Consider the following 15,687-nt stretch of genomic DNA (forward strand, 5'->3'; position numbering starts at 1 on the left):
GTTCTCCCTTTTAAAGCCGCTCACAGTCTCAGAACAGTTGGATTGTGTTGGTTATGTCGTCAAGTTTTCACAGATTTGTGTCTTCTGTTCAGACCAGGGTTCTGGTTTCAGACCAGGGTTCTGGAGCAGGGTTCTGGTTTCAGAGCAGGGTTCAAGGTTGGACAACCAGAACCCTGCTCTGAACAAAAGACACAAACCCGCCATCACTTTCTGCCAGATTCTGCCGGGCCGTCGACAGGAGAGTGCTCGGGAGCGGCGCCTGCAGCGGCGGCGGCGGCTCCCCCGTTAGCAGAAGTCACTGTCGTCGGCGGCACCGTACAGGTCGGCCAGCTTCCTGAACTTGGGCCCCCAGTCCGTCAGGTAGCGGTAGTCCTGCTCGCCCTCCTCCTCCGACGACGGCGCCGAGTCCAGCGAGCTGAGCGACTGGGCCGCCGAGCCGGCGCCCTCGTAGGCGTAGGTGGCCAGCGAGTCGTAGGGCGGCGCCGCCGGGTTGCAGTCGTTGTCCAGCAGCCGCTCGGCGATGAAGCCGCGCACGTCGCCCCCCGCGCCGCCAGCGCCGCCCTGCTGGTGGGGCCGCGGGACTGCGGGCGGAGGGCAGCGGCGCAGCAGCGCGGGCGCCGGCGCCGCCCCGTACAGCAGGGCGTCGGTGGGCACGATGTCTCGCCGCTGCCGCCCCGCCTCCTCCAGGGCGGCGGCGGCCACGGCGGCGGCCTCCGGGTGGCGCAGCGCCCCGATGTCGAAGGCCTGCGTGTCCTCCTCGCCGCCGCCCTCGTCGTTGTAGCTCACCACGTTGTCCCGCACGTCCTCCTTGGAGAGGATGAGCGGCTCCTGCTTCCTCTGGCGCTTCAGGGCCGCGAAGAGGACCACCATGACTGCACACACACACACACACACACACACACACACACACACAGGAGGGGGGTTAGACTGCAGGGCTAAAATGTGGAACTTGCACAAAGTTTAATGAAACAAATTTCCTCCACATGGAACATTTTCATCTGGAGCCCAAACAGCTTTTTGCGTCGACATCAATATGCTAACAGCGTAACTCGCAAAACTCAATACTGTGCAAAACTGCACACATGCAAATTTGAATTCCAAATTAAGAAACCAAAAAAAAAATTGAAATAAAAAAAAAAATAATGAAAAAAAAAAATTGAGAATAAAGTCACGGAAATTCCCAGTTGAAATGGGCCCGACCCCCCCCCACCTATGACCCTGGGTGGCCAAGACCAAGCAGCAAAGCCTTCTGGGAAATTCTTCCTCAGTGCATTGTGAAATGAAAAGCACGTTGCAGATGTGATGAAAGCCTCCAGTAACTTCCCATCAGAGGAATTAATATCAGTTTTTATGGTGCTGCTGCTGCTGCTGCTGCTGCTGCTGCTGCTGCTGCTGCTGCTGCTGGGAAGCCAGCGAGCAGCAAAGTGCAACATGCAGCCGCCACTGCAGAGCAAACTGCTTCTGATTTAGAGCAACGCTGCACATCATCCAGATAAAAGTGCGGTGCAGGGGTTCGTCATAAACACAGAGCCACTATATTATTATTATTGTTGTTGTTGTTGTTGTTGTTGTTGTGGGGTTCTGCGAGTGCAGCACTGGCAGGCTGGAGAGCCGCCTTTCATTCTTCCCAGAGGATCAGCCAGAAGTAATCATGCAGAACATTTGATTGGCTGAGCTCACGCCGGCCACTCGCAATTTAAATCAAGCGAGAGGACGAGAGAAAGAGGCGGGGCCGAGTTTCCTTCAGGTCAGGCAGGGAGCGAGCGATGGAGAGGAGAGGAGAGGAGAGGAGAGGAGAGGAGAGGAGAGGAGGAGGCAGAGGGAGGTGGAGATGTGTGGAGATGTGCCAGTGTACAGTGTGTGTGTGTGTGGAGGGGGGGTGGGGTGGGGGGGGCAAGTGGAGAAAATAGCAACGTAGTGGCTGAGGTGGCGGTGACAACCTTCATTTGCATATGAAGCTAAAATAGTGCAGCTTCAGGCCAGTGAGGACCTGCTGCTGCTGCTGCTGCTGCTGCTGCTCAAACTGGCTTTGCGCTGCGTGACATTTGACACTTTTTTTTAGATTCGTCTGATTTATTCCAGCAGGTTGGAAGAAAAATAGTGCACTAAATCAAACGTGGCAACAAGCCGAGCCAAGAAAAACCAAAAACAAGCGAATGTAAAAAAAACCAACCACACAAGTACTGCACTCCATGTTGCAGAGGGTGGAGGACAGGCGTGGGCAAACTACGGCCCGGGGGCCGTATGTGGCCCGTTAAGCTTTACAATGCGGCCCGCTGAATTTGAGGAAGTAACGTTAATAGTCAGTCAGTCGTAAGGTCGCTGAATGCCATCCATTGTTTCAGTGTTGTCAGAGTCGTTTCAATAAAGAGCCAGCAATAAAGACACAGACAGCTGTCTCACTGTCAGTAATTAGTTAATAAGTCATAAAATAGTAATCAAAGCGTAAACATAAGGCAACAAAAAAAAGTACAATAAGCAGAACTGACATTTTTCTTCCTTTCTTAAAACTCATCCAAAACCCTCGCTAGCTTGTCGGTTTGCACCTGGCTGATGATGATGCTAGGCTGTCAGGTGGTCCCTGCAGCTGTTCCACAGACTGACTCACTGACCTGCACCGTGGTTCTGTGACGTCCACACTGTTTCCTCAACGTACACAGGAACCTTTCACACCACTGCTGGCCGAAAAGCCTTCTTATTTTTGGCCAAGACGTGAAGCTTGCTGGTATTTTTCAGACTTTTGGAAACAGTTCTGACCCCCCCCCCCCCCCCCCCCTCTCCTTCCAGCTGAGAGCACTTCAAGTAGCGCAGCCCCATATAAACGCCAGTCTGCAGCCTCCAGTTCAGCTCTCAGCCGCCGCCTATTACAGCTGCATCCATTTCATTACAGCATTCAATTCCAGGGCTGTCGGCAGAAATCATGCTGGCGCTAATAAACCCCCCAGGTTGAGGACGACGGCCGGCGCCCACATCCACACCTGCAGGAGAAAATATTCACCTCCTGCCGGCGCCGGCTTCACTCTGTTGCCTCGCGCTGGTGTCGTAGTCCAGGTAGGCACCGACCCAGACCAAGACCTTATCAGGACCAGAGAGCATCCAGACCGAGACCAGACCAGGACTTTATATATCCAAGAAAAACAACAAAACTGAACAAAATGACCAGAATCTTTTTTTTTTAATTCCAGTTTGCTTCTGAATGGAGCAGCAGCGTCTCTTCTCAGCAGGGAGTCTTTGAATCATTTCATTCAACATTTTGCTGCTTTGCCAACTATTTTATTGAATATATTATTGAACCGGGAATAAGGGGTCAGGGTGTCACTCTGGGTGTCACCAACAGAGCGTCAAACACCAGCAGCTGGATTCTTTTCTGTTATTATTGTGTTATTACAGTGTTATTACAGTGTTGGCTGAGTCTCCACTGGTCTGGATCTAAAATCCAGTCCCGGACCGAGACCCGACCTGAGTCCGAGTGGTCCAAGACCCACCTCCAGGACTACAACACTAGCTCACACAGCAGTGGAGTCCAACGTCAGCTACGGTTGTCATATGTATTAAAGGACATTTTGTTTTGCCACTAGGGAGCGCAGCAGAGCACAGTGAGTCCCGTGATGCGAGGACAAGCAGCTAAACTTCACCCTGGTGAAGGTTGATCAGCATCACTCCAGCCCACGTCAGCAAGTTCAGCTCCTTCATGCTCTGTGCGCCTGTTCTCTGAAGTTGCGGCACATTGGCCCTCTGTGAGGGTGGAGGAGAAGGAGGAGGGGGAGGACGGGGAGGAGAAGGAGGAGGAGGAGAAGGAGAGGGAGGTGGAGGAGGAGTAGGAGGGGGAGGAGAAGGAGAAGGAGGAGGATGGGGAAGGAGAAGGATGAGGAGGAGAAGGAGAGGGAGGTGGAGGAGGAGAAGGAGGGGGGGAGAAGGAGGAGGGGGAGGACGGGGAGGAGATGGATGAGGAGGAGAAGGAGAGGGAGGTGGAGGAGGAGAAGGAGGGGGGAGAAGGAGGAGGGGGAGGACGGGGAGGAGAAGGATGAGGAGGAGAAGGAGAGGGAGGTGGAGGAGGAGAAGGAGGGGGAGGAGAAGGAGGAGGGGGAGAAGGAGAGGGAGGTGGAGGAGGAGTAGGAGGGGGAGGAGAAGGAGGAGGGGGAGAAGGAGAAGGAGGTGGAGGAGGAAGAGGAGGAGTAGGAGGGGGGGGAGAAGGAGGAAGAGGAGGAGGAGGAAGTGACTTTTCATTGCCTCGTCTGACAGTGATGAAAATCACTTCCTGTCCCTTTAGCTGCTGCAGCATGAGGCTCTTGTCCAAGTTCAGTCATGTCGTAAAGTTCATCAGTCATATGGCTAAATGTCAACACCAGTGTTATAACACCTTGATGAATTACTCTTTCAATTTAAATGTATATATTTCTGGACTGACTGACTAGAAAGATCACCTCTTCAAGTTCGGGAGGGGCCGGATTGAAAAGTTCCCCGGGCCGCATATGGGCCCCCGGGCCGTAGTTTGCCCACACCTGTTCAAAGCAGAAGGGAGTGGCAGCTGTCTGACGGCAGCAGCGCCCCCTGGTGGTTCATTCGAGACGACGCTCACGAGCCGCTTGTTGTAGCTTTCAGTCACATGTTGCCAGGGGACGATGACATCACAGAGCGACTTGGTTGGACCGTTGTCCACGTGTGCTTCACTGAACTCAATTATTCCATCCCGTTTGAAAGCGTTTCCAATGCATTCAGAGCACCGACTGTCTGTTCCACAGTGTCTTCAGTGTTCCTGCTCTGTCTGTAGTTCTTCTCACTCAGCAACCACAGTGATGATAGAGAACTGCACATTCACACTGCATTGTATCTGGCTTCCATTGTGCACTTTCACACACTGACTCAGAACTGCATATTTTTGATGCCAGACTGATGGCAGGCGGGAGGGCGGGGCTGGTTTCAGCCAATGACAGCATGGCGTGTCTTGAACAGCGTGTTGGAAACCGTCGCTCAACATCTTCACAGGTCTTTGCTCATTTGTGACGCCTGAGAAAAAGGTTCCCTCTCCACAGAAAACTGAGCAGGGAGCTGCTGCCAGAACTTCTCACGGGTTCCTCTTGGCTCACCCGGCGCCGTCGCCCATTAAGCCCATCAATCAATCAGGATGGAAGTGATCCATATTAGCTCCACTGGCCTCGCCAGCAGACTTTCTCATGTTTCTCTATTAAATTGATGTTGTACAGCATCTTCAGTCTAGCAGCACCTCCAAGTAGCCGGGAGTCTCGCTCACTTCCAGAGACTTCTGTCAGACAGACAGAAAGTGGTCCCAGTTCCCCTCCACTGATTGCAAACAACTGCATGGGAGTCTCGACAGCAACTCTCCTTAAAGTCACAGAGTGCCTGCATTTCTTCAACACTGTCTTGTATTCCAAATATATGAGATGCTAACTGTGCAACTTGACAAACTGATGAGGCAAGTAGGAGCACAATGGTTGGGACGAGCGGCGGCGGCGGCGGCAAGGTCTGAGCTCCTCCATCCACCTTCTACACCTGCTTCCTGGTGAAGGATGAATCCTGCAGACTGACTCCACTCAGCAGTAATGATGAGATCGTAGTGTGAGTCAGACAGACAGACAGACAGTCAGACAGTCAGACAGACAGTCAGTCAGTCAGACAGTCAGTCAGTCAGTCAGTCAGTCAGTCAGTCAGTCAGACAGTCAGTCAGTCAGTCAGACAGACAGTCAGTCAGACAGACAGACAGACAGTCAGTCAGTCAGACAGTCAGTCAGTCAGACAGACAGACAGACAGACAGACAGACAGTCAGTCAGACAGACAGTCAGACAGACAGACAGACTGGGACCTACCCAGGAGGATGACGGCACACAGCAGGATGGCGACCAGGGCTCCGGTGCTGAGGCCTGGTGAGCTGCTCAGAGCCTCCACGTTGCACAGCTCCATGTTGCCCTGGCGGTCGCAGGTGCACACCCTCACCGTCAGGGTGCCCGTGCTGCTCTGCATGGGGTAGTCGCCGTCCGTGATCACCACGGGGACCAGGTAGACGCTCTGGTGGAGGCGGCTGTAGCTGGAGCGCCGCGTCAGGATGCCGGCCGTGTTGTCTGGCGGGAGGAGGAGGAGGAGGAGGAGGAGGAGGAAGAGGATGAAGAGCTTAATAATGAAAAAATCAACGTGCACAAGGACCAAAGCGCACATTGCATTTCATTGCATTGCATGGAAAGTAATGTCTTGGAATTTGGTGAGGTGTAGAATACTGACTTGAGAATCAAGCAAATACTATTATGGGATGCATTCTGGCTGAGGAATGAGTGCAGGTTGGTTCCTCCGCATGTATACGGGCAGTATTGTGAAACAAATAAGTAGGGAAAAAAAACAAAAAAACCAAACTACCAAACTACCAACAGGAACAGAGAGGTGCAGGGAGGACGCAACACAATGGAAAAGTCTCTCCAAACTACCAGCGGCAGGGTACTTCATATACTCTGACTGTGCCTGGTAGACATGAAGGTTTTTTTTTTTAAATATCATATTGATATTTTTGATTCTCCAGCCCTCTTGCTTGGCATTGCCTCAATTATTCACCACCTTCTTTTGACTATTTTGCAGTATTATGTTGACGAGGCACTCGATGTCCTCTCACTGTCGCCTTTACGATTGTGTCGTAAACACTGCTGTAAATGTGCCGGTTTTTCCTGCAGCTGTTGTGTATATGACGAGCCCTTCTAAAGCTGTTGCATGTTGTGGGTGGGAAGAACTCCCACCTGAGGCCCGGTCAGCTCTTTCACCCGGCCTGCTGAACCGCAAGTCAGTCCGTCATCAAACAGCTCTATTTCATCCATTTTCTCACAGTCTTTTCAGAGTCGTTTCAATAAAGAGCTAAACATGGTTCTAGGCAGTTCTAGGTGGTTCTGGATGGTTCTAAGAGCTAAACATCCCGGTGGTTCTGGATGATTCTAGGAAGTTCTAGGTGGTTCTGGTGATGGTTCTCGCTAGTTCTAGGCAGTTCTAGGTGGTTCTGGGTGGTTCTAAGAGCTAAACACCCTGGTAGTTCTTGGTGGTTCTGGTGATGGTTCTAGCTAGTTCTAGGCAGTTCTAGATGGTTCTGGGTGGTTCTAAGAGCTAAACACCCTGATGGTTCTGGTGATGGTTCTAGCTAGTTCGAGGCAGTTCTAGATGGTTCTAGGAAGTTCTAAGAGCTAAAAACCCTGGTGCAACTGTGCTTCATTTTCCATTGACATCACAGCAACATGTTTTCTCCATCATATCCCATGATGCATTGCTTCCTCCTATGAGGCGGCTCACCAGAACACTCCATCCATCTGCTGCTGCTCCGCTACCCCCCCCCTCTGGCTCACTGTAGACCCCAGTGTGACCCCCACCAGTCCAACAGTTGGCCCACCCCTGGTGTAGATCATCAGTACACCTGCGTCTAGTTAGAGGGACTATGTAGTGATGTCACTTCCTGTGTGGTCACACACACACACACACACTGAGGGGGGGGGGGGGGGGGCTGCCAGTGAGACAAATTGCATTTCCTATGATGGCCACTGGAGTGCTGCTGGCTATTTGCTTCCATCTGGGAGAGGACCTCTCCCAACCCCAAACGCCCCCTCGAGGCGAGTGTGTGAACATGTGCTGGAGTGCCACTGCAAGGTGTTCGCCCTGGCCGAGTTGCTCGCTCACCTCCGTTGTCCCTGACGGTGAAGTTGCTGCGGTAGGTCCCTTCAGGAGCCAGGCTGAAGAAGAACTTGTGGCCCGACGACGGCTCATCCGCGTCTACGGCGCTCACCGTCTGGATCCGCTGTCGAAGACACCCAGCCACTGTTAGGAGGCTCAGAGCAGCCACGGGGGGGTCTGCGGGCTGCATCATGACGACGCCGCGCTCCCACTGTGCAGGGTGGGGGGCTGCCAACGCAACAGCTTGGATGTTTAAAGGATCGCTGGTGACTTTGCTGGGAAGCCCTGCGTCCCAGCTGTCTGTCTGTCTGTCTGTCTGTCTGTCGGTGCAACTCAAGGACTCAAGGACGACTTCTAACAGCCAACACTCCTGAGTGGAGCGCACTGCTCATGCGCACCAATTAAAAACACACTTTGGTTTCGGGGCGGGGGGGGGGGGCACACAACAACTTTTCAGCAGCAGCAGCAGCAGCAGCAGCAGCAGCAGCAGCAGCAGCAGCAGCAGCAGGCCACCATGTTCCTCTTCTCCTCTAAACACGTTCCTGTTGGACAAAGTTAGCAGAAATATTTCCTCATTTGCTATTTTTCAGTGGCGGTGTTGGAGCTGTAAGGAGCCGCAGCAGGAGCTCGCTGGAGGGCTGCGAGCCAAGTGGCTGCTGCCTCTGCTGCAGTGTTCTGTCAAGTTTCTTGGGGCATTGTGATGCTGTTTTTATACCCCCCCCCCCCACCCCCCACCCCTGCTGTGCAAACTTGTCATCATTGTGGTCCATTGTTGCTGTCTGAACTCACACAGCACTGCTGCTGCTGCTGCTGCTGCTGCTGCTGCTGCTGGGCTCTGTAGGGACACAACATTCAAACTTTTCACTTGAAAATTCACTTGGCGGCTGGTTGGAGCTGTATCGTCCCCAGATCAGAGTTTTTGGGTTTGGAATCACTTTCAATCATTAAAGGGTGAATATGTAATGGCGTCACAGTGGGCTCTGGGTGGCGAGATGTGTCCATGAATGACGGTGAAATATTGTTTCTATTCAGGAGATTAAAGAGGCGGGTTTATATGGAAGCGCATCGCTGCCACCACCCGAGAAGCAAAAACAGCGCTCAGTATCGCGATCATTTTCACTGTGAAGCCATCACGTTTTTAGGTGATAATTTTCACGTTATAACGTGAAACTATCATGTTATTGCATGATCATTTTCTCATCATTTTGGGAAAGTTTCACGTTATAACGTGAAAATTGTCACGTAAAAACGTGAAACTATCACGTAATTCCGTAACAATTTTCACGTTATAACGTGATACTGAGCCCTGTTTATTTTCTAGCGTGGCAGCAATGTGCTTCTTTATTGTATTTGCACGCAGATTATAGAGCTAGATTCAACTAGATTTCCAGAACCCAGAAGTCTTTAGAACGGCTGTCCTATTGTGGCTTCCTTTTCCATCAACTCCAGTGGATGCACGCCCATTTACGTGAAAATGATCACCAAATAACATAAAGACGTGATCGTTTCAGGCTTGACTTGGTGCAGACAGGAGCTCCGAGGACGAGGGACTAACAGCCTGACTCCAACTGGTTTATAACCAGAGACATCTACAAATAGAAGCCCTTCAATTGGATTTATATGCTTCTGTTCACACGTCAGTCCAGCTTTGCCACTGACCAGCTCACTGACCATGTATTGTGCATCGTCTAGTGCAGGGGTCACCAACACGGTGCTCGCGTGCACCAGGTCCTCCCCCGCCCCCCCACCCCTCCCCTTCCCCAAGGACCACGTGAGTCGCCCGCAGGCCTGTTCTAAAAATAGCAAAGCTTGTTGAGCTGCGTCCAAAATTCAATTTCATCCAACCTTGTTAAGTCATTGTGTCACGATCTGTGGCGGGAAACACGACAAGAACACAGCTGGAGCTCACACATGGCTGAGACAACCTGACGTTAACGTGTTTAATAAATCAGGGTGCATGTGGAAAAAGCTAATCTCTGCTGGTGCTGAGCTAGTGATGTGCCAGTGATATTTTTGAGAAAATATCGATATTTTTAATATTTTTTTTATTGATTGACTTTAAACATTTTCTTTAACCGGTTTTCACTTTTTGTAATAAACATTGTGATTTGTATTGTAACTTTTTATTCATTGAAAAAATGACAAACCGAAGAGTGTATCGATATCGATATTGCAAAATCGACCCCAAAGATATCGATTATCGTATCGGATTAGAAAAATTCAATTATGTCCCATCACCGTGCTGAGCCATGTCTGGAAGCAGCACCAGGACTTCATCATCTCCGTCATAATTGCGAAAAAAAAAAAATGATTGAAAACTCATTAGTGTAGAAAATAATATAGAACGTGCTAACGCTAACCAACTCACGCCTTCTATAACAACTGCTAAAGGCCCAGTGGTATTGACGTGCTTTGTCTTAGGACACTTGGGACAGGGTTTAGCACACTAACCCTAACACAGAATCGGTGGTATACTAACAATACTACTACTACTACACTAAGCGAGAGGTTTAACCAGGAAAACGTCGGAACGCACACAGGGCAATGACAACCACAGCCAGACGGAGGCAGCAGAGGACACCCCGCGAGCACATTGTGATGATGAACATTGATGGGCAGATGAAAGGGCAGAGGAATTAAGGGATGAAAGGATTGTAGGTTGACAGGGACATGGAAGGAGCGCTGGCAGCGGGCCATGGCCCTGCAGGGAGGAGGGCGAGATGACGCCGGGAGTGAGCCACTGTGGCGTCAGCACGTCCGCTTATATTTAACCTGTTGTGTTCGCGCAGCAGCAGCAGCAGCAGCTTTGCATCTCCATCCTCTTGCCGACTGCGCGGCATTAGATGAGTAACGCGCACGTTTCCCAAACCCGTGTTTAATTGCGTTAACGTGTGAAATCGCGGGCAGATTAGCTCCTCAGCCGCCACAAAGGGACGAGCCCCCCCCCCCGAGAGCACGGCCAATCGGCTTTGCCGCAGCAAAACACCCGTGTGTGCGTGCATTCAAACTGTTGGTCGTATGTGGAAGCGCCGCCTGCGTTTAATCACATTACTTTTACACGAGTCTTATCAAGCAGTGAGAAATAACACAGTGACATGCCAGACCCAGACGTGACGGATTCAGAAAGAAGAATCAAACTTGTGTTGACTTCAAACTACAGAGTCAGTCAATTAGCGCGGCGGCGGAGAAGCTAATTAAAATGATTTATGGGATTGTCGCTGGTTCATCGGCCACAGAACTAAAGCGCAGACGCTGCAGGCGCTCCTTCCTGGATTAGGCTTCAATCTACTTCACATGGAATATTTCTCAGCTTGTCGCTATGCTCCATCGCATGGAAGTGCGGTTGGGGGTTGGGGGGGGGGGGGGGAGGTAGTCGCAGCAAACAGGGCTGACATTGTGACTCATTAAAGCAGACACAAAAACGTGACGCTTTATTTCTAACAAAGCAGCTCAACACTGCTGTGGATGTGACACACAAGGACAAATAATAATACTAACGCAGTCGTGCAGGTTTCTTGTGTTTTCTTAACCTACATTTCACACTGACAATGAAAAAGCCAAGATGGTGAAAGGAAATCTTTTGTCATTTCCTGAAGTCGCAAACAGTCCTCAACTGGAAACACCAGCAGTCAACAGTTTGGAGGCACCTGCTTCTGCTTGATCCTGACTACTGTATACAAACTGCAGACATCAAGTATATGAGCAAGATATGTGGATTAATGTGGCAAAGGAAACAAATGTTCAATACCACCATGGTGGTGTATACAGGTCTACTCTGCTGATGGTGTATACTGGTCTATTCTGCTGGTGGTGTATACTGGTCTATTATGCTGGTGGTGTATACTGGTCTATTCTGCTGGTGGTGTTTACTGTTCTATTCTGCTGGTGGTAGTGTTTACTGGTCTACTCTGCTGGTGGTGTATACTGTTCTACTCTGCTGGTGGTGTATACTGGTCTATTATGATGGTGGTGTATACTGGTCTACTCTGCTGGTGGTGTATACTGGTCTATTCTGCTGGTGGTGTATACTGGTCTATTCTGCTGCTGCTGGTGGTGTATACTGGTCTACTCTGCTGGTGGTGGTGGTGTATACTGGTCTACTCTGCTGGTGGTGTATACTGGTCTACTCTGCTGGTAGTGTATACTGGTCTACTCTGCTGGTAGTTTGCCTTGGCCCCTTTACTTGCAGTCTATCATGACGTGTTGACTCCAGTCATATTAAAATTCAATGCGACTTCCTGACGCAGAGGTCAGCGAAGGCACGCAGCCATCAGACTGTCGGACTGACTGGACACAAACCAGCCGCTCTCTTCATCTGCAGGTCAAACTGAGTGTGAGACCACATCAAACGTGCGCGCTAATCTCTTTCAAAGGAACCAAAGAAGGAGGGGCACAGCAACAGTCAGTGCATCAGGACATACTGCTGTCTTACAGTTAATGGTGAACCAGTACAATTCCTCTGCCAAGCGCTGCCTGGACAATGAGAAGGTCTGATCTTTAGATGGAAGCAGTCCTACCTGGCCAGGCTTGGTCCTCTCACAGACGTAGGTTTCATACACGGTGGCGAAGGTGGGGGCGTTGTCGTTGATGTCCAGCAGGCGGATGTAAACTCGGACATGGCTGCTTTGACGAGGATTGTCTGCAAAACAAACAGCAGAAGCAGAAACTCTGGATCTTTGCTTCTTGACGAGGTCTTCAACGATCATCCCGGGCAGGAGAAACTGCAGGGAGGCAGTGCTGGGAGTACATCATGAGGAGTGCTGGTGACTCCCAACACACTGCTGTTCTTGCCGGCTGTTAACCTTCAGCTTTTGGCAATTCACAGCAGGGGGTCGGTGGACACGAGCAGGAAGGATTTGATTGGCCGAGGTCCGAGCGTCGATGCCCTTTGTGACAGCTGGACCTTCAGCAGGAAGGAACGAGGCTGGCAGGAGCAGGACTCTCATCTGTGCCCTTTGAAGGCTGTAGTTTTGGGATTGAACCTGGGACCTCTCACTGGCTGTGCCTCCATGAACCCCGAGAACTGCGCAAAACCTAAATATGGCCATAATAAAACCTGGTGATGGAAGCAGCTCAGCTTGGAAAAAGCTCTCAAATGTGGCCGAAAGGTTTGGACTCTCATGAGGTGGTTTTCCACACGGATCACTGGAACCCTGGCGCTTTGGATGTATAGGTAAAACTCTGCACACAATGGTGTGATGGTGGCCTGGAGAGGTGGAGTGGGTGTCCTGAACACTAGCTGCGTTTCCATGTCAGTTTTTTTCAAAATAAAAGCCATATTGCTCCAATTTTGACAAAGTACAGTTGTGATTTGCAGGTGTTTCCATTGAACGGTGTGAAGATCACCAGCCGCAATACTGCTCAAATCTCAAATGACCTTTGCTTTTGTTTAAACAGTTTGTTTGCTGTCGACTTTTAAATAATATTGCGTCTCCTCTTCCGTCCAATCGGAACGTTTCACTGGTCAGTGAACTGGTCACGTGACCCCGCACATCACGTCCGCTGACGTGTCAATGCAATAAAAGTGTTTCCATGACACTTCAGTGATATTCCTCTATATGCACCATAGCAGTTCTCTGTACGTTTCTATATATAAATATGTACATAGTTAATTTCACCCCTGAGAATTGCGACCAGCAAAGTCTGGTGCTGCTACAGAACTCAGCTCAATATGTGCAGAATCACAAGTCACCAGCCACATGTTCAATAATGCTTTGAGTGCATGTTCACGTCGGCTCTTTAGTGACCAGACTCACGGCGACCGTCGCCACACCCCCGGCCTGGAGAACAATGTCTACTGCAGTCCTGGTGATGGAGGAGAAGATATGATCGCTTCAATAAAAGATCTTCACATTTCTCATCTTACCCTGGTTATGTGCAGTCATTTGCTCCATTGCAGTGTGCGTGCTATTGCTTATTGCCTGCGTGTGTTTGCTGGGTGTGGACTTCAGCCTGTCTGTCAGAACACTGAAGCAAATCCACGGTGTTTTACGACGATGCTTTCAGCTGCACGGAAAACAACTTTGGCCTATTTCTCTCTTTCTCGTCTAATCGACATCTCTCCATCTCCACATCGACATCCAAGATCTTCAATCTGTGCCGCTGCCAAATCTCCAGCGTTTTAACAACCTAACCGTATTATTTTTAAGCTATTTATGCGTTAATCATCCTCCCTCGCCTCCTGCGCTTTGACGAGGAAGGAGATACGAGATTTCTTGTACTAATCAGCATTTCCATCTCGTTTGCTGTCCAGAATGCCTGTTATATTTTTCTCTGATGACTTGTAAAAAAAAAAAAAAAAAAAATCTTCCGTCTCCTCCTCCGTCCAATCATAACGCGCCGTGTCCACTGGTCGGTCGACTGGTCACGTGACCCCGTACGTCACGTGATCAAGTGTTTCCGTCCAAAGCTTTTAGCCAGAGAGGTTTTCCAGGCGGAGCCGCTTCCATCACCAGTTCTCATGGCCATATGTAGAGCAGGTCCAGGGGTCATGGAAACATAGCTCAGGAAAACCCTGGTCCCCACCAGGCTTGGGTCTTAGAATGTGTTCCTGTGGCAACTGACTGAGAGCTTGAGTGGCCTCCTGGTGAAACAGGCATGGACGAGTCCTCCTCCTCTGGGTTGAGTTAGCAGAGGAACTGAAGACTCAAGAGTTTCCCTCAGCTCAGGTTCAACAGACTCTTCACCGCAGCCGCTCTGTGAATCAGGATCAGGCCGCTGTGCTGAGATTAAAATAGCTTCTGGCTTCGTGTAGGAACCCTTTGTTTGTTGGGGAACTATCGGGCTCCCAGGCTGCTTAGCTTTGGCTTTCTTTGGGGTTTCGTTCCCCCTTGTTTTTCTGTAGTTTGGGGACGTTTCCCCGTGTCGGGTCTCAGTCGAAGACAACTTTGCGTTTTTTTTTTGAGTGACCCGCTGCCCTTCCCCTGTTGCTGTGATTGTAATTGCTTCTGTTAACACATTAATGATAACCCAAGTTTGTTAAATGGCTCCTGAAACTGGTGTGGTGGTGCTTTTGGTTACTAACCATCCCCCGAGACACAAGCAGACTGGAGTGTGGACCGGGCAGCACCGACCGCCAGACTCAATGCATCCAGCTGCTTGAGTGATGAGCGCCTGTGACTTCTACACTGTTCTAGCAGACTACCTGTCTGCCTCCATATGCTTCCTGTCATCATCAAACCGTCGCAGACCGCAGCGGCGCCCCCTGCTGGACTTACGTAACTCCGTGGCAATTATGGAGATGTTGTGCCAGGCGGCCTCCTCTCGGTCCAGACTCTTGAGCAGGAACACGGATCCGTTCCCCGGATGGACGTTGAACAGATGGTCCATGTCAGTGCGCCGGTCAATGGAGTACCTGCAACCAGCAAGAGCGGCTGAGAAGGCGGCCAGTGTGTGTGTGTGTGTGTGTGTGTGTGTGTGCCGTGTCCCAGCGCCGCCCCACCCCAGTGGGACCCTGACTCCCTTCAACCTGCAGCAGCAGTGCAGTGCTGCACTGGGGTTTCCCTCAGCGCCACCGCAGCCACAATGCGAGCTCATAAAGTTTGCACCACTCTGGGCCAGAAGTGCTGCGTGCAGCCGTTTTGTACTTCCCCCACAAGCCAGATAAAACACAAGCACATATTTTAATTATGCACATAAAACTGTAATAGTAACAGGAATGTTTCAAGGGGGAACAAATAGCGTGTATGGTGTGTGTGTGTGTGTGTGCTTTGTTCCCACTAGACATTAGAAGTAGTGTTTAAATTGTGTTGAAATCTTCTAATTGAACATACAGTATCTGTACACAGATGGCTTTGACAAAGGAATGAAATAAAGCAGAGAGGACCAGCACTCCTGATTCATAGCCCACTGCTCTACGCAAGCTAGCAGCCAGTGTGCAGTTGTTGTGGATGTGCTGCCTAATGGGATATCGCCTGCAGAAACAAGCATGAGTTGGCATCAGAAATGGATTGGCGCTCTAGACAACTCAGGAATACGGGACAGAGCCCACCCAGAGTCATTCCCACCGGGACTACTTCACTGCCCAATACTGG

At 50.7% G+C, this 15,687-nt stretch overlaps 1 protein-coding gene across 1 annotated transcript in view; it reads right to left on the minus strand.

Annotated features, from left to right (window-relative positions):
- Positions 1 to 234: 234 nt before the first annotated feature.
- Positions 235 to 15,687, minus strand: part of cdh6 (cadherin 6) — a 77,636-nt gene continuing 62,183 nt past the window's right edge. The window contains exons 8-12 of the mRNA XM_076015532.1: positions 14,872 to 15,008; positions 12,172 to 12,293; positions 7,661 to 7,778; positions 5,827 to 6,078; positions 235 to 872 (exon numbers count right to left, since the gene is read on the minus strand). Of these exons, the coding sequence (XP_075871647.1) occupies positions 286 to 872; positions 5,827 to 6,078; positions 7,661 to 7,778; positions 12,172 to 12,293; positions 14,872 to 15,008 (1,216 nt within the window). The 3' untranslated portion in view covers positions 235 to 285. The remainder of the gene's footprint in view (positions 873 to 5,826; positions 6,079 to 7,660; positions 7,779 to 12,171; positions 12,294 to 14,871; positions 15,009 to 15,687) is intronic.

This window comes from Nelusetta ayraudi, unplaced genomic scaffold, assembly GCF_046127955.1.
Source record: "Nelusetta ayraudi isolate G7.1 ecotype Tasmania unplaced genomic scaffold, CSIRO-AGI_Nayr_v1 ptg000190l, whole genome shotgun sequence".
In the NCBI taxonomy this organism is placed as follows: domain Eukaryota; kingdom Metazoa; phylum Chordata; class Actinopteri; order Tetraodontiformes; family Monacanthidae; genus Nelusetta; species Nelusetta ayraudi.